The following is a 25,960-nucleotide window of genomic DNA, read 5'->3' on the forward strand; positions in this document are numbered from 1 at the left end:
ACACATAACATGCACACACATTTACACTGACTCTACACACAGGCAAACACACTCACATGCAGTGCATTCGGAAAGAACTCAGAGCCCTTGACTTTTTCCACATTTTGTTATGTTACAGCCGTATTCTAAAATGGATTAATAAAATAAAAATCCCCATCAATCTACACACAATACCCCATAATGACAAAGTGAAAACAGGTTTTTATCAATTTTAGCACATTTCTGAAGAAAATAAATAAATAAATACCTTATTTATGTAAGTATTCAGACCCTTTACTATGAGACTCAAAATTGAGCTCAGGTGCATCCTGTTTCCATTGACCCTCCTTTATATGTTTCTACAACTTGATTGAATTCCATTGATTGGACATGATTTGGAAAGGCACACACACACACCTGTCTATATAAGGTTCCATAGTTGACAGTGCATGTCAGAGCAAAAACGAAGGAATTGTCCGTAGAACTCAGAGACAGGATTGTGTCGAAGCACAGATCTGGGGAAGTGTACAAAAACATTTCTGCACCATTGAAGGTCCCCAAGAACACAGTGGCCTCCATCATTCTTAAATGGAAGAAGTTTGGAAACACAAAGACTCTTCCAAGAGCTGTCTGCCAGGCCAAACTGAGCAATCAGGAGGGAGGGCCTTGGTCTGGGAGGTGACCAAGAACCTTATGGTCACTCTGAAAGAGCTACAGAGTTCCACTGTGGAGATGGGAGAACCATCTCTGCAGCACTCCACCAATCAGGCCTTTATGCTAGAGTAACCAGACGGATGCCACTCCTCAGAAAAAGGCACATGACAACCCGCTTAGAGTTGACAAAAAGCACCTAAAGGACTCTCAGACCATGAGAAACAAGATTCTCTGGTCTGATGAAACCAAGATTGAAATCTTTGGCCTGAATGCCAAACGTCATGACTGGAGGAAACCTGGCTTGATCCCTACAGTGAAGCRTGGTGGTGGCAGCATCACGCTGTGGGGATGTTTTTCAGCGGCAGGGACTGGGAGATAATTCAGGATCGAGGGAAAGATGAACGGAGCAAAGTACATTGACATCCTTGATGAAAACCTGCTCCAGAGCGCTCACAACCTAAGACTGGGGCRAAGGTTCACTTTCCAACAGGACAACGACCCTAAGCACACAGCCAAGACAACGCAGGAGTGGCTTTGGGACAAGTCTCTGAATGTACTTGAGGGGCCTAGCCAAAGTCTGGACTTGAACCCGATCGAACATGTCTGGAGAGACCTGAAAATAGCTGTGCAGAGATGCTCCCCATCCAACCTGACAGAGCTTGAGAGGATCTGCAGAGAAGAATGGGAGAAACTCCCAAAATATACGAGTACCAAGCTTGTAGCGTCATACACAAGAAGACTCGGGGCTGTAATCACTGCCAAAGGTTCTTCAACAAAGTACTGAGTAAAGGGTCTGAATACTTATGTAAATGTCATTTCAATTTCTTAACACCTTTGCATTGTCATTATGGGGTATTGTGTGTAGATTGATGAGGGGGAAAAACTATTTAATCCATTTTAGAATAAGGCTGTAACGTAACAAAATGTGGAAAAAGTCAAGTGGTGTGAATACTTTTTGTTCTACCTTGTTATTTTTAGTGCTACATCGATATTGGGTTCAGAGTTCGCAAGAAAGGCATTTCACTGTACTTGTGCATGTGACATTAAAACTTGAAACTCACACACACACACACACACACACACACACACACACACACACACACACACACACACACACACACACACACACACACACACACACACACACACACACACACACACACACACACACACACACACACACACACACACACACACACACATTGCTCCTCATGGTGTGGTTTCATGAAGGGGTTTGACCCATACTGCATGATTTTATCTGTCTCCAGACAGACAACACATTACACACCCACACAAACACACACCATCAGTCACAGCTCATCAATGTCACTGTACTCAAAGCATTCTTCCCCACTTTCTGGACTGTGTCACTGCAAAGGGGCTACGTCAAAATGAGCGACATACACACGATAAATGAGATTTGTGTGTTATTGAAATAGTACAGAGACAGACAGACCACTCTCAGTGACACGAAACCAACCGCTAAACCGTGAGAGGCTTCTGCTCTGCATGTGAGAACATTTAACGGTAATGCAAATGTGTTTGGAATTAAAGGCGACGATAACGGTCTTAAGATCTTTAAGTAGCTGTCACAGATCTGAACCTAGTGCACGATGCATCTGCTGGCTGCCGGCATGGCTAGCCACTCAACAAGATCTTACGGATAAACGTCAAATTTTGACGGTTAAGTTTGGGCATTCATTCCGAATGGTTAAAGTAAGGTTTGAGACAGGTTAAAAAATATAAATAAATAAAAGAGTACCTGGCACTGGGATTGAACACGTAACCCTTGGAGTTACTTTTTGAGCCTATGGGAAAATGAATGGAGTTTTTGTAAGGTTTTTGGAAAAATGCTGAAAATATAGAGATCTTATACCTTTTGTTCTATGAAATAATCTTCATCAGCTAACGTCACTTTTTGTGAATTTTGAAGCCGTTATGGAATAAAAAAGCAAATAAAGAACACAAAAGGCTTCATAATTCATCAAGGTCATGTTAACTGACTGATATTATCTCATAGAACAAAACGTATAAGATCTCCTAAGCCTGTGTTAACCTCAGACCTTATTTTCGGTGTTTATTCCAAACCCCTATTATTTCCCCATTCGTTTTCCCCATAGAAATGGCTGAACGAACCAGAAATAACTCATTCCAGGTTTTAGGACTACAAGCTGGCAAGCTCTATAGCACTGACCGTTGCCCCTAGTGGCCGGTTTTGAGTGCATCTCCTGACGTCCTGGGGACCTGGATGAACGTCGAATATCGCCTTGGATCTTGAGTGACCACACTGATCCACCAGCGTTGAGGTTTTCTTGGCTTAAGTGTGCATCTTGACATGTTTTAGTTTAGTTAAAGCATATATCCTCTATGTGATTCAACTGTTAAATTGAGTGTTTTATTGAAATGTAGGGTACTCACAATATTTCTGACGGAAATAAAAGGCACTTTGTTCATGGCTTGTGGCAATAGCCTGCATTTCCTGTCTCTCAGGAAGTTATTTTCCTTCTTCAAGAGTTACTTTGAGAGGCATCACTGAAAGTTATTTTAATTGTAAATTGTGATGTATTGTAGTTTATCCAAAGACAATGTTAGTGATTGGATATATCATTAATTCATCATCTGTGGCTATGATGTATTTTCCTCCCCACCTTTGTTATTTTTGCTATTAGTGACAACTTCAGTCACATAATATGTTTCCTACCTCTGAGCTCATTAATTATGGACTGTTCATCCTACACTCTGGAAATGAGGAATTGCCTGGGATGGGCATTCAGAGTTGGAAGTAATTAAATGAAGATGAATTGATTGGAAAGTTTTGTTAGAAACAGACTCCTGAAAGAAACTGTCAATATAGGCAGATATATAGGACTGTATAAAACAGTCTATGGATTATCAGAAAAACAGAATGCTGACTGCAAGAAATTCTGAAATTCTAAACAGGGAACCAGCATGTGACCAACATCCAATAACACGGAGCAATGAAAGAGAGATGACCTGAGAATATAATAATTATCCTATTCATACAGCGACCATTTCACAAMCGCCAATCTCCTCATCTCAACAATTAATGTTGAAATATAATCATTCTCCTATTGACACAGAGACCACTTGATGGGTCTAGAAGTGGGCTGAAGGGGGTCAAGGTCTTTGAGAAATCAGGTTGGCTTCTTTCACCACTGAGGTAGTGACTCAGTTGGATAGGCCTATGCTAACTGGCACCATGACATAATTGCTTGTTTCATTCGTCACGCTCACAACCAATGTATCCTCCCACATTATACACAAAAATATTAATATAACATGTGTAGTGATGGTCCCATGTTTCATGAGCTGAAATAAAAAGATCACAGAAATGTTCCACATGCAAAAATAAATCCCTATTAGTGATAATGCACTGATAATTCATCCACCTGACAGGTGTGGCACATCATGAAGATGATTAAACAGCATGATCATTACACAGGTGCACCTTGTGCTGAGGACAATAAAAGGCCACTCTAAAATGTACAATTTTGTCACACAACACAATGCCACAGATGTCTCAAGTTTTGAGGGAGCGTACAATTGGCATGAGAACTGTTGACAGAGAATTTAATGTTAATTTCTCTACCATAAGACGGCCTCCAACTTTGTTTTAGAGAACTTGGCAGTGCGTCCAACCGGCCTCACAACCGCAGACCAAATATATGGCATCGTGTTGGCGAGCGTTTTGCTGATGTCAACGTTGTGAACAGAATGGCCCATGGTGGTGGTGGGTTATGGTATGGGCAGACATTAGCTATGGACAATGAACACAATTGCTTTTTATCGATGGTAATTTGAATGTACARAGACACAGTGATGAGATCCTGAGGCCTATTGTTGTGCCATTCATCCGCCGCCATCACCTCATGTTTCAGCATGATAATGCACGGCCCCATGTCACAAGGATCTGTACACAATTCCTGGAAGCTGAAAAGTCCCAGTTCTTCCATGGCCTGCATACTCACCAGACATGTCACCCATGGAGCATGTTTGGGATGCTCTGGATCGACGTGTACGACAGCATGTTCAAGTTCCCGCCAATATCCAGTAAATTCACACAGCTATTGAAGAGGAGTGGGACAATATTTCACAGGCCACAATCAACAACCTGATCAATTCCATGTGAAGATGTGTTGTGCTGCATGAGGTAAATGGTGGTCACACCAGATACTAACTGGTTTTCTGATCCATGCCTATACCTTTTTTTTAAGGTATCTCTTAACAACAGATGCATATCTGTATTCTCAGTCATGTGAAATCCATAGATTAGGGCCAATTTAATTTATTTCAATTGATTGATTTCCTTATATGAACTGTAACTCAGTAAAATCTGTGAAAATGTTGAATGTTCCGTTTATATTTTTGTTCTGTATACATGTAGCTTCCTCGGCTACCCACTGGGCACATACTGGTTGAATCGTTGTTTCCACGTCATTTCAACCAACGTGGAATATACTTTGAATGGATGTCTGTGCCCAGTGGGTATATGGGTCTGACTCATCCCCATGCATTGGGTTTAAAACTAAAAGCGTTATATCACGGTAAAAGAGAATACAGACACCGTAGGCTACCTATATGTAGTCATTGTGAAGTCATAGCCCTAATGAATGACACAATCTGGACATACACTACCGTTCAAAAGATTGGAGTCACTTAGTAATGTTCTTGTTTTCCATGAAAACATACATGAAATTAGTTGTAAAATGAAYRGGAAATATAGTCAAGATGTTGACAGGGTTATTAAAAGCCCCMAAAAATATTTTCTTTCAAAAACAAGGACATTTCTAAGTGACCCCAAACTTTTAAACGGTAGAGTACCTGCAGTTTGTCTTTCCTGAGACATATTTTGGGATCTAAGAAGTGCTAAATACATGGTTGGTTGTAGCCTACCATCCGCGGGCTAGTCTGCTTGTGGGCCAGTCTGCCCCCCCCCGGGCCATTACCAGCCTGCGGTGTCCTGCTCTGCGCTGATTGGCCTAGATCGAGGGTGTGTTCGCAGCATGGGTAGGGTTTGGACAGACGTGGATTCAGAAGGAGATTCCAAACCGTGGTAGGTACAGCCAACCTACAGGCAGCGGGCCAGCCGAGTAGGGCAACAAACACTACATACACAACACCTACACTGCTTCCAAAAGTGATCCTTCATGCACCCAGGGCTCCTTGAGAGGTGGATCGTTTTATGTCACTGTTATGGTGTTTAATAATGTTAGGTTATATCCTATGTAACGTTTCATAGGCCACAGTAGGCAATGTTTTGTTTTCAGAGAGAAAGAATAAGCGCACTGTCGTTTAAAGCGGTGATGTAGATTCTTCCGTTCATCTATTTATCATGATAACACTCTCGGATTCCCGTTGCTCATCTCATTCCGTTCCGATTCGTGTGGCTGCCGAGTAAAACCTTACCACTGCTCTCACTGTCTGTGAGTCTCTCCGGGCTATTTTCAGCTTTAGCAGGAACTTCGCCAAAACGACTATTTCTCAGCGGCTCTGAATTCCTCGAGATGGCCAGGCTGCATCTCGTTCTGTTTTTTCCACAGATGTGGTCAATTTAGCACGATTCATCCCGCTCGCTGCACTGCAGGCCAATTTAAAACGATAAATAATCAAACCAGACGGGAATATTTCCGAGTCGTGGCATGACCATCATAACTTTGGTTAACAATTAGAAGACAATGCGGTATAATCTAAATGTGCATGTGATTGCATGGCCAGACTAAAAATAGGCGCTTATTAGGCAAATCCGAACCCGTGCCAAAACCACGCATAAAACGTTGCTTGACACATTTGGCAAAAACAACAGATAGCACGCAGTGCAATATAATTCTCAATTACACGTTTATTATATTTGGGGCTAGTCAAAGTGGTGGACCGAGGAGCCTATAGGCTAGTGTCTATCACTGCAGCTTACATAAGATCACATCACTGCCTCTGCCAAGTGGTCTGGAGCATATTGGCATATAGCTGGTAGCAACTTTGGACCAACATTCCTCATGGTTAAATCCATTTGAATTCAATCACTTTTTTGACAACATCCCTTTTGGTTTAAACAAAACTTTCCATGCATGTTTGTCCATGGAAGAAGGGGTCAGAAAGTGATGTTTTGGACCTGAATAGCAAAACATTCAGAAGATAAAGGTGCTCGAAGTTGACCCATTCTGCATACCCTACCATGAAACATCCATGTCTTCATTACTGGAAAAGATAAACGGTTGAGTTTGATATCATTTAAAAGCTTGTCAAACTATTTTATTATGGTTTAAAAAAAATAAAAAAAATAATCATCATTTTTAAACTATTAATGTAAATTATCTAAAAATGCATAAACTCCTATGTTGTAGTTTAGACCCTATTTCACCTAATCTGAGCTTTTTTGTGTTGTGCCCATCATTGGTTGAGACAGAACATGCTCTTGAATACAGTAATTTCAATCATAGAAATATAATTCACAGAATGGACTTATCCCTTCAGGGTGGGCGTCATTTCAATCATAGAAATATAATTCACAGAATGGACCTATCCCTTCAGGGTGGGCGTAATTTCAATCATAGAAATATAATTCACAGAATGGACCTATCCATTCAGGGTGGGTCTCAAACAATCATAGAAATATAATTCACAGAATGGACCTATCCATTCAGACCAATGCAATTTAGCTGATACACCATTGAAATTGACTTTAGTTAAATGTTTAACATCTAATTACTAACACAAAGATGACCGCCAGTCCAACCACGTCGAATGTCGTGGGTGGAATGGTCATGTCTATTCTGTTATATATATTTCGATGATTTCAATAGGTTTCCTATGGAGGATTGACAGTGTCATTTAAAACAACAGATGTTCCCATTCAAGTCAACATTCTCTGATGTGTGGACCTCCAACCATCTTTGTGATACCATTTGAAAATGAATACTTCAATTGTATTCCCAATTTTAGTACATTTATCAGCTAAAACATGACACCCACCCTGTATTCAAGAGCATGTTGTGTCTCAACTGATGGTGGGCACAACACAGAAACCTTCAATGATGTAAAATAGGGTCTAAGCTACAACATATGCTAATAATAAGAAAATTATCAGAGTTTACGCATTTAATTGACGTTAAAAGTTTTTAAAAATATATATTTTTTAAATTAAAAAACAGTATTATTATTTTTTTATCATAAAATAGTTTGAAAACCCTGTTCGTAAGCTTTTAAATTATATAATTTTTTTCCAGTGTCTCATGGTATGGTGGGGTATGCAAAATGGTTCAACTTTGAACACCTTTATCTCTTGAATGTTTTGTCATTCAGGTCCAAAAAGTCACATTCTGAGCACTTCTACAATGGGCAAATATGTATGGAAGGTTTCGTTAAAATCAAAAGGGGTGCTGTCAAAAAGTCCCTAGCTCTAACACAATTGATTTCCATTCAAATCATATTTTCACTAACCCTAACTCGTAACCCTAACCATAAACTACTAACCCTAACTCTAACCCTAACACTAATTCTAACCTAGAAATAACATTTTTTCCTTGTGGGAACTAGCAAAATGCCCCCATTTGGTCAAATTTGAGTTAGTTAACTATTCTTTTGGGGACTTCTGGTCTTAAACACATCCACACACACACCTACAAGAGGTGGTGGTTAAACACTTCCCCACACACACACACACACACACACACACACACACACACACACACACACACACACACACACACACACACACACACCTTACCATTAGGGTGGAGGTTAAACACGTCCATACATCTCTCCACCACACACTGTGTTCTGTATTTAGTTTGCCTGCAGGGGGTGGTCTCCGAATGATGCATCCCTACCAAACGTTACCAGCCTGTCACTTTCCTTCCATCCACGTTCCTATATGCTCCCCCGTTCCTCTTATCCTCTCCGTCCCTTCCTCTTCCTCCATTCCTCTTATGTTCTCCTCCCGTTCCTTTATCCCCTCTTCCCGTTCCTCTTATCCTACTCCTCCCTTCCTTTTATGTTCTCCTCCGTTCCTTTATCCTCTCTCTCCGTTCCTTATGTTCTCCTCCCGTTCCTTTTTATCCTCTCCTCCGTTCCTTTTATCCCTCCTCCCTCCGTTTCCCTTTCGTTCCTCTTCCTCCCTCTCCTCTTATGTTCTCCTCCCGTACCTTTATCCTCTCTCCTATTCCGTTCCTTTATCCCCTCCTCCCGTTCCTTTTATCCTCTCTCCCGTCTTTATCCTCTCCTCCCGTTTCTCTTATCCTCTCCTCTCGTTCCTCTTATCCTTTCCTGCCGTTCCTCCTCCCGTTCCTTTTATCCCCTCTTCCCGTTCCTCTTCTCCTCTCCTCCCGTTCCTTTTATCCCCTCTTCCCGTTCCTCTTCTCCTCTCCTCCCGTTCCTCTTCTCCTCTCCTCCTGTTCCTCTTGTCCTCTCCTCCTGTTCCTCTTGTCCTCTCCTCCTGTTCCTTTTCTTATATCCTCTTCTGTTCTCCTCTCTTCTCCTGCTCTTTTCCCCTCTTCTTCTTCTCCTCCTCATTTCCTCCTCTCTTCACTTCCCTTATTGTCTTGGCCCTAGCATGATGGTGCACCCTACCAGACAGTCTCAGATATGGGTCTCTCAGTGTGTGTGTTTGATGAGAATCCCATCATACCTTTCCAGTTCATGCATGTCTCCAGGACAACACCAACACCTGCATGGACCAGGAGTCCACTGATTGACTGTATATAAAAGGAGTGAATTCAGGGAAAGTGGGGCTAGAAGAGTATGCCCTGTACTGTATGCATGTACTATGACAATCTGATCAGAATCCTTCAGCCTGACTCTTACTAAGCTCCAGTTTCTCTTGGAGAGGAAGCACTGACAGCGGGCACATGCACGTGTTAATACTCTACTGATTCATTAGGAAACGTGCATGCATATAGGCATAGTGGATAGTGCTACTGCAATTAACAACAAATTCATAAATAGAAACATGTAATAACACAGCAAATATATTATAGCCAAAATAGAGCACGGCTATCAATGGGAACAATATAAGACCAATCAACACACTGTTTCCTCATATGTTGTGGGGAAATATATTTGCCAATAATGTTTTACCTTGTATCCACCAATATGTTATTCAAAGTATTACATACATCGAACCACAACAGATGTGTCCTGTTAATATAATTCTATGTTATTACATTGTAGGCTAATAGCTGTTGGCATGCCAACATGATTCTGACAAGTGTGTTTACAAATGTTTTCTTTCCTCAGATGCAAGCAACAACAAGAGACAGGTTTCTTAGCCAAACACTAGTAAATAACCACCTACTCATACACTCTTCTTTTACAAGAGGAGCTTTTATGGCATGAAGGGACTTTCACTGGACACTCCCCTCTCAACCTTAGACGTGGATGTCTGCGTCTCTGATTGGTCGCTGAGCTTGGCTGACAACACCTGCTTGACTCCATCTAAATTGACGACCCGCCCGGGCTCTGGGAAATATAGGCAGCATCCCTGCTGTCCCAGCGCTCACTCTCTCTTTCTGTCTCACTCTCTGCGCTGCCCGCCTGAATACAGTCTACAGGCGTGAGTGCTACTGAGTTACCACAGACAGACAGAGAGCAGACTGCCTGGTTGGACCAGCGCGTTTCCGATACAACACTGCATCATTGTCTCAGAGCAGAGGGAAGGCAGACTTTAGCACAGGTACATACTGGTCTTCACAGATAGAGGCAGAAATGTGGTTTAAATTTGCAACAGTACTGCTGGTTTTGTCAGTTTTGGAGCAAGTGGTGGGATTGGATAATATCGATGTTCATGACAACCCGTCAGAGAAACCGGCAAGCCAGAAAGGACGGATGTCTCTGCAGAACACAGGTAAGAAAGAGCACGCACGCGCAGAGAGAGAGAGAGAGAGAGACAATGCTGACGGATTTGGTATGGGAAGTGGGTCGATGTTGAAATTATGTTATCAGAATACAGATCACTGGGATACATTTGCGCGAGCGGGACCGCAAGCTTGTGTGCACGTGCTCTCCGCGCGGTGTATTTTAGAGCGATGAACACGTTATTTCTCTCTCTCTCCCTCTGCATTCATCTGTTTCTTGACCGAAATACTGGCTTTATCATGGATGAGATTACCCTTTTCAGATGATCCAGAAAGGGGATATATTGTAAATACAGGGTGACAGAAATGCAATATGTTAGTAAACTATTAATAGACAAGGCACAAGGTAGGTCATGATCGATAATGTATATGGCAGCTCCTCTAGGTGTGTTTGTGTGTGTGCGCGTTTGAGTTGTTTTTTCCCCGCGTATGCTCGATACAATGTGCTTGGTTCAAAGTTAGCCAACATCCAGCCGATCCATTGGCAACCAGTATGCGTTTTGCATTTAAATGAAACAAACTTGGCAAAATGACTTAGCCTATGAGCAAGCCACCACAGTTGAGTGATTATCATGTGGCTACAATAGAGCCTAGGCTACAATGTAATGGAAAACTGTAATTTACAAGGTAATTTGAGGTATTATAAACAGTCAAATCTAATACAACTCTGAAATGTTTAACTGCAGAATAATGTAAATTATGGTGCATTATGTGAAAATGTGCTGTATTTCGAATGGTACTGTAATTTCCTCTCATATAATACAGTGCCTTACTGTATCTTTGGAGCATCAAACACCTTTGACCACTAGTGGGGGAATGGTATTGTTGTTTCTGGCGTATTAACAAAGGCTTTCAGCCTGGCAACAACTACAGGGCAAAACAGACCAAAAGGACTTGGCAAAATGCTCAACCATTTCATTTAAGACGTACTGCCACTCTAATATGGCCCCTATACATGTAAAATTGGTTTGCCACTATAACCACATAGGAGTTAAATTGGTACAGCATTCTCACTCACAGGTGCAACAAATATAGCATCTTACAAGGCACGACTCAAAATAGGTTAAGGCTTCCAGAAGTGCAATTGATATAAAACACAAAATATTCATTAATATGGTGTAATGTGCAGACACTTTATCAAGTGACCAACCTGCTTGTACAAATCCCTTGTAATTACAGTAAATACTGTGAAATACAAACCCCTCCCCTGATGAATTTCATTCATCAATTAATTAATTTAGTCATTCATTCATTCTGATTAAAGTAGCATACCCTGAATGCTGATAGGCTGACAGTCGTGGTATATCAGACTATACCAAGGGTATTACAAAACATGCACTGTTACTGCTTAATGACGTTGGTAACCACTTCATAATAGCAATAAGGCACTTCAGGGGTTTGTGGTATATGACCACTTTGTGTTGTGCCTAAGAACAGCCCTTAGCTGTGGTATATTGACCATATACCACATCCCCTCGGGCCTTATTGCTTAAGTATAATGCAGCCAATAGTGTTACAGTAATGTAATATGAGATACAGCATTTTACTCGCCACATAGCTGCCTGTAAGATACTGTGAAATTCATGGTAACCGCTTTAAGGCTCGCACACATCGCACCTAATGTGGTTCTAGCGTTCAACTAACGATCATTCAGCGCGCTGGGTTTTAGGGACTCCCGCTACAAACGTCTGACTGTCGAGATTTTTCACTCGAGTCTACATGTAAAATCGGTTCGCAAATTACGTTCAAAGATGTTAAGTACTCTTGTCCAGCAAACGCTTTTGGTGTCTGAGCCCTTACAGTGGACTCCAGGCGTTAACTGTTGATTGTTAGGCTCCTACAAAGCATGCTGATAGGGAATGATGCAATCGCCTCATGCAGGACTGTTGTTCTGCATTCTTAACAGGAATCCTAGTCCCTTAGGAAAGGCCTACGGTCTATTCAAAATAACCAATGTTATGAAATAAATACATATATTCATTATTCAATATAAAAATCATGAGCATGTAAGGGTTTCTAATCCTTGTAGTTGCAGGGACAGCTCTGATGCAGCTCTGCACAGTAGAGTCCCTCAGTCAGTCAGAGTCCCACACCACACCACTGTGTAATTCAATGCACGTTGCGGCCAGCTCGGACGAGCCAGGCACATTCCCGTGTAAACGCCAACACAAGCACTCGCTGCCGACAGCAGCTCATTTTCCTGCAGAGCACCAAAGTTAAACCCAGTGACTACATACCCTTTTTTCTCTCTCTCGCGCGCACACATACACACACAAACCTCCCCCCAACAGAGCAGTCCTTGTTGACAAGCATCATTTCTCAAGTAAATATGTTGCGTTAATTCGTTATTTACTCTGCCCGGAGGGCTCGTGAGATTAATCTGCCTAGGCTATCAAATATGACACTTCCAGTGATTTGCTCTAGGTATATTTATGCATATCTCCAACTAAGACACATACTGTATGTCCAAGACTCATATATCCTATGATGTCTAAAACATGCTAACCCTTTCTCAATGGCCCATATGGAATACCATAGCAGTATAGTAATTGGTTCTATCCCATGTGAACCGAATGGCTCAGTGGCCAGTTGACTGGAGAGATGGGGGTGACTGGAGGAGAGGAGAGGGGGTGACGGAGAGAGGAGAGGGATGACTGGAGGAGAGGGGGATGACTGGAGGAGAGGGGGTGACTGGAGGAGAGGAGGGTGACTGGAGGAGAGGAGAGGAGAGGGGGTGACTGGAGGAGAGGGTTGACTGGAGGAGAGGAGAGGGGGGTGACTGGAGGAGAGGAGAGGAGAGGAGAGGGGGGTGACTGGAGGAGAGGAGAGGGGGGTGACTGGAGGAGAGGGGGATGACTGGAGGAGAGGAGAGGGAGATGAAGAACCTTTCATCTCCCAACTGATTGGACTCACTCTCTCTGTGGGTCTTCAAGACTGATTACAGAAGTTTTGAAAAAAAAATTTGTTTGAACCCATATAGTCCAAAATAAACACTTATACTAGGCCCATGTGTAGCCTAACATGCTGACCAGACCGGACACGTCGCGTGCGCGAGCGTCGCAAAATAAATGTAGAAATCCATGTTATTCAATTATTGCACCCACACTGCTCGCGCGCGGCCAACGAGAGTCTGCGACGCCAGGGGCTAAAATAGAACTCATTCCTATTTCTGACGCAGATCGCGCTGCAAGTTCTGCCTCTCCCATCTCCTCATTGGTTTATAGAAGCAGGTACCCACGTGCCATCTCCTCATTGGTTTATAGAAGCAGGTACCCACGTGCCATCTCCTCATTGGTTATACCCACGTGGGTGATAGAAAGACGAACTGTTTTGCCGGTAGTCGTGGTAATAGAATGAAAGTTTAGATGCGATCACCATATAATTTAAACGATGAAAAGGCCTGGAAGGAGGAGAGATGACTGGAAACGATTCGGTTGGCCGTTTTATGTGTGGATTAATTGTCGGAGTAGAGATCCTTGTGCATTTCAGGTAAAATAACAACTCAATGTTTATATCCCAGGACAAATTAGCTAGCAACGGCAAGCTAGCTAAATAGGACAAATAACGTTAGCTAGCAAGTGCAAGCTAACTAGCTAAATTACCATACATGTTTAATGCTTTTCGACCTGTCCCCAATAATGTAATTGGTTCAGAGTTTGTTTTGATATTTTAACCTGCGTGTCGTGATCGCGTTTGGTGTGGGGGGCAAAATAAATTTATGCCGATGGCGCACGCGCGCAGCCGGTTTGGGCAAGGTGTACACCGTGTGCCATGTACACTATACATTATTTAACTAGGCAAGTCAGTTAAGAACAAATTATTGTTTACAATGACGGCCTACCCCTGCCAAACCCTAACCCGGACGACGCTGGGCCAATTGTGCACCGCCCTATGGGACTCCCAATCACGGCCTGGAATCGAACCAGGGTCTGTAGTGACGCCTCTAGCACTGAGATGCAGTGCCTTAGACGCTGCGGCTCTCGGGAGCCAAAAGGGAAGGCCTCTCTAAATTAATCTACCATTTTAGGAAGGCCTCTCTAAATATCCTACCATTTGGGAAGGCCTCTCTTAAATATCCTACCATTTAGGAAGGCCTCTAAATATCCTACCATTTAGGAAGGCCTCTCTAAATATCCTTACCATTTAGGAAGGCCTCTCTAAATATCCTACCATTTAGGAAGGCCTCTCTAAATATCCTACCATTTAGGAAGGCCTCTAAATATCCTACCATTTGGGGTTAACAGGCAGACTTTTCCCACTCTCCTGGTCATTTCATTTCGGTCCACTATCATTTGTTTTATTCCTGTCCTCCTTGGCTGCCACTGGCCAGGCGTTGTATAAGATTGTATAACATCTACATTTTAGTCATTTAGCAGATGCTCTTATCCAGAGCCACTTACTGGAGTGAGTATATACATTTGTCATACTGATCCCCCGTGGGAATTGAGCCCACAGCCCTGGCGTTCCAAGCGTCATGCTCTACCAACTGAGTTACACGGACAGCGAGAGGCCCAAGGGTGATGCCAACTGCCAACCTACTACAGCCCTGGACTGGACTGGTACACATATCTTCTCCGCTGTATATTTGGATACTCCGGTTTCAATGGTAACATCAACCACTGGTCTTACCAGAGTCATGTCACATTGGGCTGCATTATGAAACATTGTATGTGTCCCACTCTATCTTCTATAGTGCAGTATAGGGACAGGAACACTGTCTAGTCTAGTCCAGTCCAGTCACCTGTCCAGTCACCAGTCCATTCACATCACCTGTCCGCTCCAGTCCAGTCACCTATCCGTCTAGTCACCAGTCAGTCCAGTCCAGTCACCTGTCCCTCCAGTCCGTTACGTGTCAACCTATCCAGTCTAGTCACAGTCTAGTCCAGTCCAGTCACCTGTCCGCTCCAGTCCAGTCACCTATCCAGTCCAGTCATCCTGTCAAGTCCAGTCACCAGTCCAGTCCAGTCACCTATCAAGTCAGCATCTGTCTAGTCCAGTCACCAGTCCAGTCCAGTCCCTATCCAGTCCAGTCACCTATCCAGTCCAGTCACCTACTCCAGTCCAGTCATCTGTAAGTCCAGTCACCAGTCCAGTCCAGTCACCTATCCAGTCCAGTCATCTGTCAAGCTCAGTCACCAGTCCAGTCCAGTCACCTATCAAGTCCAGTCATCTGTCAGTCCAGTCACAGTCCAGTCCAGTCACCTATCAAGTCCAGTAATCTGTCAAGTCCAGTCACCAGTCCAGTCCAGTCACCTATCCAGTCCAGTCACCTATCCAGTCCAGTCACCTATCCAGTCCAGTCACCAGTCCAGTCCAAGTCATCTGTTGTCAGTCACCACGTCCAGTCCAGTCATCTGTCAAGTCCAGTCACCAGTCCAGTCCATCTCTCCCCAGCAGCCCGGCCAGTTAGTCACTTAGAAAGATCCTGTGAAAAGTTGAAGGGGGTCAAATATGTGTACCTGGCAGCACAGACAGGAAAGACTAATTTTTTATAAACTAATACACAGTCACTCATCTACATGATTGTTTAATACCAGGAAAACTGACACCGGTTGACTAAAGGCACAACTAAAGGCACATAGTAATGACTTCTGCGTTTGTATGTTCTCCTCTAGTACCAACGCTGTATCTGTATCTGCAGTGCAGCATCCCCTCCTATCCTCACACCAGGCAATGCAGATGTATTTTGACGCAGAATGCAACAGTAATAATCTCTCTGTCACCCTGCATTCATCTGCATACCCCTCTGGTCTGTCTCTCTCTGTGGAGAGAAGAGGAGAGATGTTGTTTTCTTTTCTCTGACGCTGAAGCCTGGAGGCTGGTTTAGTATGTATCTACTACACTGACAGTAGAAAGAGGGAGCATCCCAAATGACACCTGTTTCCTATATGGTGCACTACTATGGACCAGGGTCCACATGGAGCCAGTCTCTCTGCCATGGGAATTCAAATCTCAGCCTGGATGTCCAGACCTAATCTCCCTAACTGAATGATTAATGTTACTGATTGGCCAGAGAGTCACCTGGTGGGAAATGATGAAAACATGACATGTTTTGTTTGTTACACATGGACAAAGGAGGGGGGGGGGGGGGTATTTGAGAAAAGGGGCCTAGAACTCTTAATCTACTAACAGAACCATAGGTTAGAACGTTAAAAAGAAGATTACAAGGAAATAACAGCTTTGAGACCACAAGGAAATAACCGCTTAGGGATAAAAAGGAAATAACAGCTTTGAGACCACAAGGAAATAACAGCTTAGGGATAAAAAGGAAATAACAGCTTTGAGACCACAAGGAAATAACAGCTTAGGGATTAAAAGGAAATAACAGTTTAGGGATTACAAGGAAAATAACAGCTCTGAGACCACAAGAAACGAACAGCTTTGAGACCACAAGGAAATAACAGCTTAGGGATAAAAGGGAAATAACAGCTCTGAGACCATGCTTAAGACCATGGCCTGTATCACTACATGTAATGGGGATAGAGGTTGATGCTTGATAGTAGACTGTAAGTGTCAGTGACAACTCTCTCTCCATCTCTCTCTCCCTCCAGCTGAGATCCAGCACTGTCTGGTGAGTGCAGGAGACGTGGGCTGCGGTGTGTTTGAGTGTTTTGAGAATAACTCTTGTGAGATCAGAGGCCTGCAGGAGATCTGTCTGACCTTCCTACACAACGCCGGAAAGTTCGACTCCCAGGTAAGGCACTCTGCGTGTGTGTGTTTGTGTTTAAGTCTACATGTGTATGTGTGCACATGCGTGTATGTTAGTGCACACGTGGATTTATTGAGTGTGTTTGCCAACATGTGCGTTCGTATGTGTTTGTGTGCCCCAGTTCCCTTCCCTCTCCCACGGAGGTCAGGTCTCTGTGTGTCAGGGCAGAGGGCTCCAGGGCCAGGGGTAGCCAGCTGGCACCATGCCGAGCCAGATCCCCTTTCAGACGGGTAGAACAGGCTCTGTCCCGGCCTCTCACTGCACCATCAGAATGAGTTCTAACCATCCTACAACTAGAACATCTACAGTCTATTCGGGAAAGTATTCSSACCCCTTCCCTTTTACCACATTTTCTTACGTTACAGCTTTATTCTAAAATATATTAAATAAATAAAAAATCCTCATCAATCTACACACCATACCCTATAGTGACAAAGTCAAAACAGGTTTTTAGAAATTTCAGCAAATGTATAAAAAATATTTTAATAATATCTTATTTACATAAGTATTCAGACCCTTTGCTATGAGATTCGAAATTGAGCTCAGGTGCATCCTGTTACCATTGATCATCCTTGAGATGTTTCAACAACTTGATTGGAGAAAACCTGTGGCATGGTCGCAGTTGTAAATGAGAACTTGTTCTCAACTAGCCTACCTGGTTAAATACCTGGTTAAATAAAGGGGGGGGGGGGAAATAATAATATTAATAAAAATGAAATTGATTGGACATGATTTGGAAAGGCACACTCCTTTCTATATAAGTGCCCACAGTTGACAGTGCATGTCAGAGCAAAAACCAAGCGATGATGTCGAAGGAATTGTCCATAGTGCTGAGAGACAGGCTTGAGTCGAGGCACAGATCTGGGGAAGGGTACCAAAAAATATCTGCAGCATTGAAGGTCCCCAAGCACAGAGTGGTCTCCATCATTCTTAAACGGAGGAAGTTTGGAACCACCAAGACTCTTCCTAGAGCTGGCCGCCCGGCCAAACTGAGCAATTGGGGGAGAAGGGCCTTGGTCAGGGTGCTGACCAAGAACCCGATGGTCACTCTGACAGAGCTCCAGAGCTCCTCTGTGGAGATGAGAGAACCTTCCAGAAGGACAAACATCTCTACAGCACTCTACCAATCAGGCCTCAGACTGGGGCGAAGGTTCACCTTCCAACAGAACAACAACCCTAAGCACACATCCCAAGAGTGAGCAAAGCTGTCATCAAGGCAAAGGGTGGCTACTTTGAAGAATATCAAATATATTTAGATTTGTTTAACATTTTTTGGTTTATTACGTGATTCCATATGTGTTATTTCATAGTTTTGATGTCTTCACTATTATTCTACAATGGTAGAAAATTGTAAAAAAAAAAAAAAAAACTTGAATGAGTAGATGTGTCCAAACTTTCACTGGTACTGTATGTAAATGTGAATTTCAGTTTGTATTTTTAATACATTTGCAAAATATTTTTAAAACTGTTTTTGCTTTGTCATTATGTATTTTGTGTATATTGATGAGGATAAAAAAAAATCAATTTTAGAATAAGGCTGTAACGTAACAAAATGTGGAAAAGGTCAAGGGGTCTGAATACTTTTGGAATGCACTGTATGTTCAGGGGTTAGCAGGTTTTTATTGGTTCAGCACAATCAACCAATCCAATAATCCCCAGCTTCCAATTGGTCCATTCAACACCTCTCCTCTCCCTTGCATCTATTCCCAAGGTCGTTGCTGTAAAAGAGAATGTCTTCTCAGTCAATCTAACTGGTAAATACATGTTAAATATAATCATTAATGGTTGAGTGTTCTATATGTCTGTTAGGGTTGAGTGTTCTATAGTTCTGTTAGGGTTAGGGTTGAGTGTTCTATATGTCTGTTAAGGTTAGGGTTGAGTGTTCTATATGTCTGTTAGGGTTAGGGTTGAGTGTTCTATATGTCTGTTAGGGTTAGGGTTGAGTGTTCTATAGTTCTGTTAGGGTTAGGGTTGAGTGTTCTATATGTTTGTAAGGGTTAGGTTGAGTGTTCTATATGTCTGTAAGGGTTCAGGTTGAGTGTTCTATAGTTCTGTTAGGGTTAGAGTTGAGTGTTATTATAGTTATTTTAGGGTTGAGTGTTCTATAGTTCTGTTAGGGTTGAGTGTTAATATGTCTGTTAGGGTTAGAGTTGAGTGTTCTATATGTCTGTTAGGGTTGAGTGCTCTATATGTCTGTAAGGGTTAGGGTTGACTTGTTCTATATGTCTGTAAGGGTTAGGGTTGAGTGTTTCATATGTTCTGTTAGGGTTGAGTGTTCTATATGTCTGTAAAGGTTAGGTGAGTGTTCTATATGTCTGTTAGGGTTAGAGTTGAGTGTTCTATATGTCTGTTAGTGGTTGAGTGCTCTACATGTCTGTAAGGGTTAGGGTTGAGTGTTCTATATGTCGTTAGGGTTAGGGTTGAGTGTTCTATAGTTCTGTAAGGGTTAGGGTTGAGTGTTCTATATGTCGGTAAGGGTTAGGGTGAGTGTTCTATATGTCTGTTGGGTTAGGGTGAGTGTTCTATCATTTTGTAAGGGTTAAGGTTGAGTGTTCTATATGTCTGTAGGTTTAGGGTTGAGTGTTCTATAGTTCTGTAAAGGTTAAGGTTGGTGTTCTATATGTCTGTCAGGGTTAGGGTTGAGATTTTATAGAACTGTAAGGGTTAAGGTTGAGTGTTCTAATGTCTGTTAGGGTTAGGGTTGTGTTGCATAGTTATGTTAGGGTTAGGGTTGAGTGTTCTATATGTCTGTGTAGGGTTAGGTTGAGTGTCTATATGTCTGTTAGGGTTAGGCTGAGTGTGTGTAGTTCTGTAAGGGTTAGGGTTGAGTGTTCTGTAGTTCTGTTAGGGTTAGGGTGAGTTCTATATGTCTGTTAGGTTAGGATTGAGTGTTGTGTAGTTCTGTAAGGTTAGGGTTGAGTGTTCTATTATGTCTGTAAAAGGTTATGGTTGAGTGTTCTATATGTCTGTTAGGATTGAGTGTTTCTATATGTCTGTAAGGGTTAGGGTTGAGTGTTCTATATGTCTGTTAGGGTTAGAGTTGAATGTTGTATAGTTCTGTAAGGGTTAGGGTTGAGTGTCTATATGTCTGTAAGGGTTAGAGTTGAGTGCCTATATGTCTTTAGGGTTAGGGTTGAGTGTTCTATTCATTTTGTAAGGTTAGGGTTGAGTGTTCTATAGTTTCTGTTAGGGTTAGGGTGTGAGTTTCTATATTTCTTTAGGTTAGGGGTTGAGTTTGTGTAGTTCTGAAGGTTAGGGTGTGAGAGTTCTATAGTACTGTAAGGGTTAGGGTGAGTGTTCTATATGTCTGTTAGGGTTGAGTGATCTATAGTTCTGTAAGGTTTAAGTTGAGTGTTCTATAGTTCTGTAAGGATTAAGGTTGAGTTTCTATAGTTCTGTAAGGGTTAGGGTTGAGTGTTCTATATGTCTGTCAGGGTTAGGGTTGAGTGTTCAATGTCGTCAGGGTTAGGTTGAGTGTTCTATAGTTCTGTAAGGGTAAGGTTGAGTGTTCTATATGTCTGTCAGGGTTAGGGTTGAGTGTGTCTATAGTTCTGTAAGGGTTAAGGTTGAGTGTTCTATATGTCTGTCAGGGTTGAGTGTTGTATATTCTTGTAAGGGTTAAGGTTGAGTGTTCTATATTGTCGTTCAGGGTAGGTTGAGTGTTTAAGTTCTGTAATGGTTAGGGTTGAGAGTTCTATAGTTATGTTAGGGTTAGGATTGAGCGTTCTATGGTTCTGTTTGGGTTGGGTGTTCAATATTCTGTTAGGGTTAAGGTTGAGTGTGTTTATATGTCTGTTAGGGTTAGGGTGGTGAGTGTCTATATGTCGTTAGGTTGAGTGTTCGTATATGTCTGTTAGTTGAGTGTTCTATATGTCTTCAGTTGTAGGGTTAGTGTTTCTATATGTCTGTTAGGGGTTAATGGTTTGAGTTTTGTATATGTCTGTCAGGGTAGGGTTGATTGGTATAGGTCGTGTTAGGGTTTGAGTGTTCTATAGTTCTGTTAGGGTTAGGGTGATGTTCTATATGTCTGTTTAAGGTTAGGGGTTGAGTGTTCTATATGTCTGTTAGGGTTAGGTTGAGGTTCTATATGTCTGTTAGGGTTAGGGTTGAGTTTCATAGTTCTGTTAGGTTAGGGTGAGTCGTAGTGAGTGTTGTAGGTTAGTTTTGAGTGTTTCTATATGTCTGTAAGGTTCAGGTTGAGTGTTCTATAGTTCTGTTAGGGTTAGAGTTGAGTGTTATATAGTTATTTCGGGTTGAGTGTTCTATAGTTCTGTTAGGGTTGAGTGTTATATATGTATGTTAGGGTAGATTAGAGTTGATTTCTATATGTCTGTTAGGGTTGAGTGCTCTATATGTCTGTAAGGGTTAGGGTTGCTGTTCTATATGTCTGTAGGGTTAGGGTGAGTTTCTATAGTCTGTTAGGGTTGAGTGTTCTATATGTCTGTAAGGGTTAGGTTGAGTGTTCTATATGTCTGTTAGGGTTAGAGTTGAGTTTCTATATGTCTGGTTAGGTTGAGTGCTCTATATGTCTGTAGGTTAGGGTTGAGTGTTCTATATGTCTGAGGGTTAGTGGGTTGAGTGTTCTATAGTCTGTAAGTTGGGTTGAGTGTCTATATGTCTGTAAGGGTTAGGGTTGAGTGTCTAATATGTCTGTTGGGGTTAGTTGGTTGAGTGTTCTATCATTTTGTAAGGGTTAAGGTTGAGTGTTCTATATGTCTGTTAGGGTTAGGGTTGAGTGTTCTATAGTTTCTGTAAAGGTTAAGGTTGGGTGTTCTATATGTCTGTCAGGGTTAGGGTTGAGTGTTCTATAGAACTGTAAGGGTTAAGGTTGAGTGTTCTATATGTCTGTGAGGTTAGGGTTGGTGTTTGCATAGTTATGTTAGGGTTAGGTTGAGTTTCTATATGCTGTTAGGTGTTTAGGTTAGTGTTCTATATGTCTGTTAGGGTTAGCTTGAGTTGTGTAGTTCTGAAGGGTTAAGTGTAGTGTTATGTAGTTCTGTTAGGGTTAGGTTGAGTGTTCTATATGTCTGTTAGGGTTAGGATTGAGTTTGTGTAGTTTCTGTAAGGGTTAGGGTTGAGTGTGCTATATGTCTGTAAAGGTTATGGTTAGTGTTCTATATGTCTGTTAGGGTTGACTTTCTATATGTCTGTAAGGGTTAGGTTGAGTGTTCTACAGTCGTTAGGTTAGAGTTGAATGGTATAGGTCTCTGTAGAGGTTAGGTTGAGTGTTCTATATGTCTGTAAGGGTTAGAGTTGAGTGGCCTATATGTCTGTTAGGGAGGGTTGATGTGTTCTATCATTTTGTAAGGGTAGGTTGTGGTCTATGTTCTGTTAGTGCGTAGGGGTTGAGTTGTTCTATAGTTCTGTTAGGTTAGGGTTGAGTGTTGTGTATTCTGTAAGGTTAGTGAGAGTTCTATAGTACTGTAAGGGTTAGGGTTGAGAGTTCATAGTACTGTAAGGTAGGTTAGTGTTCTATAGTTCGTTAGGGTTGAGTGATCTATAGTTCTGTAAGGTTTAAGGTGAGTGTTCTATAGTTCTGTAAGGATTAAGGTTGAGTGTTCTATAGTTCTGTAAGGCGTTAGGGTTGAGTGTTCTATATGTCTGTCAGGGTTAGGGTTGAGTGTTCTATATGTCTGTCAGGGTTAGGGTTGAGTGTTCTATAGTTCTGTAAGGGTTAAGTTGAGTGTTCTATATGTCTGTCAGGGTTAGGGTTGAGTGTTCTGTAAGGTTAAGGTTGAGTGTTCTATATGTCTGTCAGGGTTAGGGTTGATGTTGTATAGTCTGTAAGGTTTAGGGTTGAGAGTTGCTATAGTTATGTTAGGTTAGGATTGAGTTCTATGGTTCTTTGGGTTGGGGTTCAATATGTCTGTAGGTTAGTGAGTATATAGTCTGTTAGGGTTAGGGTTGAGTGTTCTATATGTCTGGTTAGGTTGAGTGTTCTATATGTCTGTTAGGGTTGAGTGTTCTATATGTCTGTCAGTGTTAGGGTTTAGTGTTCATATGTCTGTTAGGGTTAAGGTTGAGTGTTTATAGTTCTGTCAGTTTAGGGTTGAGTGTTCTATATGTCTGTTAGGGTTGGGGTTGAGTGTTCTATATGTCTGTTAGCGTTAGGGTTGAGTGTTCTATATGTCTGTAAGGGTTAGGGTTGAGTGTTCTATATCTACTGTGTGTGTTTAGGGTAAGTCGTTCATCAAGGATGCTCTGAAGTGCATGGCCCACGGCTTGAGACACAAGTTCAGCTGCATCAGCAGGAAGTGCCTGGCCATTAAAGAGATGGTGTTCCAGCTGCAGAGAGAGTGTTACCTCAGACACAACCTGTGTTCTGCAGCCAAGGAGAACGTTGCTGTCATGGTGGAGATGATCCACTTCCAGGACCTCTTCCCTAAAGGGTGAGGATGTAGGCATTCATCAGTGTGTTTTTTTTTCTCCCTCTCTCCGTATCATCCCTTCTTTGTCTTCCCTAAAGGGTGAGAAGGACTATGTCTTTCTTTCTCTCTGCCCCTTTGTCTGTCTCTTCCTCCCTCTCCCTCACTCTCTCTGCCTCTTCCCATTTTGACTTACCTAGAAGGTAAACCACCCATACCAAGCTGTGGATGTCCAGCCCTATATTCATAAAATAGTATAATAATCCCATGATCTCTCTCTCTCTCTGTCCCTCTCCTACCCGCAGGCCGTATGTGGAGCTGGTCAACATTCTACTGAGCTGTGGGGAGGAGGTGAAGGAGGCCTTAACCAGGAGCGTCCGGCTGCAGTGTGAGCAGAACTGGGGGGCTCTCTGTGACAGCCTGAGTGTCTGCTCTTCCCTCACCCCYCCTCCCGGYCAGGCYCCCKCCTCCCCCGACCACCGCCGCCACRGGTCCCCCCACTCYGAGCCAGACCACCCCMGACCCCCCCGACAGGGGGACAAGGACAAGTCCAGTAAAGGAGGCTTCAATGTCCACCCCCGCAGCCGCAGCCAGGGTCCCCGTCGACAGAGCCCCGAGGCTGGGGTGGTGGCGGAGCAGGAAGGCCCTGAGGCCACAGACATCCGGAGGTGAAAGAGACATTGGACCCTAACTATCCAGAGCCCTCCCTGACCGTGTCACCATCATAGCCCCCTCCCCCCACACACACACACACATACACACACACAGACATACACACACACAGACATACACATAGGCAGATACTGTACATGCAAGAACACACACATCTACACACATACACAGACTCACTCTCTCTTTCTCTCGCTCTCTCCGTCCTCTATCCCTCTCTCCCCCTCTCCTCTCCAGTCATTCCAGAAGTCCCAAATGGTACATTTGCAGGGTAATGTGGTGTAGCTCGTTCAGTTACTCCAGATTGTAGTCCACGATGTTGTTTCTGTTTATTATTGAAATATAATAAGTATTATTATCCAGGTTTTTTTATTTTAAGTGTTAGGACTTTTTTGGGCTCTAATATAGCGTTTCTCAAATCACCCGCCATTTTTCTATATGTCTGTCAGGGTTAGGTTGAGTGTTCTATATGTCTGTCAGGGTTAGGTTGAGTGTTTCTATAGTTCTGTAAGGGTTAAGTTGATGTGTTCTATATGTCTGGCAGGTTAGGTTGAGTGTTCTGTTATAGGTTAAGGTTGAGTGTTCTATATGTCTGTCAGGGTTAGGGTTGAGTGTGTATAGTTCTGTAAGGTTAGGGTGAGAGTTCTATAGTTATGTTAGGGTTAGGATTGAGCGTTCTATGGTTCTGTTTGGGTTGGGTGTTCAATATGTCTGTTAGGGTTAAGGTGAGTGTTTATATGTCTGTTAGGTTAGGGTTGAGTGTCTATATGTCTGTTAGGTGATTTCTAATGTCTGTTAGGGTTGAGTTTCTATATGTCTGTCAGTGTTAGGGTTTAGTGTTCTATATGTCTGTTAGGTTAAGTTGAGTTTTATATGTCTGTCAGTGTTAGGGTTGAGTGTTCTATATGTCTGTTAGGTTGGGTTGAGTGTCTATATGTCTGTTAGCGTTTAGGGTTGAGTGTTCTATATGTCTGTAAGGGTTAGGGTTGATGTTCTATATCTACTGTGTGTGTTTAGGGTAAGTCGTTCATCAAGGATGCTCTGAAGTGCATGGCCCACGGCTTGAGACACAAGTTCAGCTGCATCAGCAGGAAGTGCCTGGCCATTAAAGAGATGGTGTTCCAGCTGCAGAGAGAGTGTTACCTCAGACAAACCTGTGTTCTGCAGCCAAGGAGAACGTTGCTGTCATGGTGGAGATGATCCACTTCCAGGACCTCTTCCCTAAAGGTGAGGATGTAGGCATTCATCAGTGTGTTTTTTTTCTCCTCTCTCCGTATCATCCCTTCTTTGTCTTCCCTAAAGGTGAGAAGGACTATGTCTTTTCTTTCTCTCTGCCCCTGTCTGTCTCTTCCTCCCTCTCCCTCACTCTCTCTGCTCTTCCCATTTTGACTTACCTAGAAGTTAACCACCCATACCAAGCTGTGGATGTCCAGCCCTATATTCATAAAATAGTATAATAATCCCATGATCTCTCTCTCTCTCTGTCCCTCTCCTACCCGCAGGCCGTATGTGGAGCTGGTCAACATTCTACTGAGCGTGTGGGAGGAGGTGAAGGAGGCCTTAACCAGGAGCGTCCGGCTGCAGTGTGAGCAGAACTGGGGGGCTCTCTGTGACAGCCTGAGTGTCTGCTCTTCCCTCACCCCCCCTCCCGGTCAGGCCCCCGCCTCCCCCGACCACCGCCGCCACAGGTCCCCCACTCCGAGCCAACCACCCCA

General features: G+C 42.9%; 2 protein-coding genes and 1 pseudogene across 2 annotated transcripts in view; 2 read left to right on the forward strand and 1 right to left on the reverse strand.

Moving 5' to 3' along the window:
• Positions 1-25,960, reverse strand: part of LOC111967201 (rho-related GTP-binding protein RhoG) — a 298,978-nt gene that overhangs the window by 209,267 nt on the left and 63,751 nt on the right. The gene's annotated exons all lie outside the window — the stretch shown is intronic.
• On the forward strand, positions 10,216-24,335 carry LOC111967204 (stanniocalcin-2-like). Its single transcript, XM_023992071.3, has 4 exons — positions 10,216-10,492; positions 17,054-17,196; positions 23,389-23,600; positions 23,882-24,335. The coding sequence occupies exons 1-4, from the start codon at positions 10,354-10,356 to the stop codon at positions 24,246-24,248; spliced, it is 861 nt and encodes a 286-aa protein (XP_023847839.1). The 5' UTR covers positions 10,216-10,353; the 3' UTR covers positions 24,249-24,335.
• Positions 24,953-25,960, forward strand: part of LOC111967072 (stanniocalcin-2-like) — a 6,239-nt pseudogene continuing 5,231 nt past the window's right edge.

Source organism: Salvelinus sp. IW2-2015, linkage group LG8, assembly GCF_002910315.2.
Source record: "Salvelinus sp. IW2-2015 linkage group LG8, ASM291031v2, whole genome shotgun sequence".
Lineage (NCBI taxonomy): Eukaryota > Metazoa > Chordata > Actinopteri > Salmoniformes > Salmonidae > Salvelinus > Salvelinus sp. IW2-2015.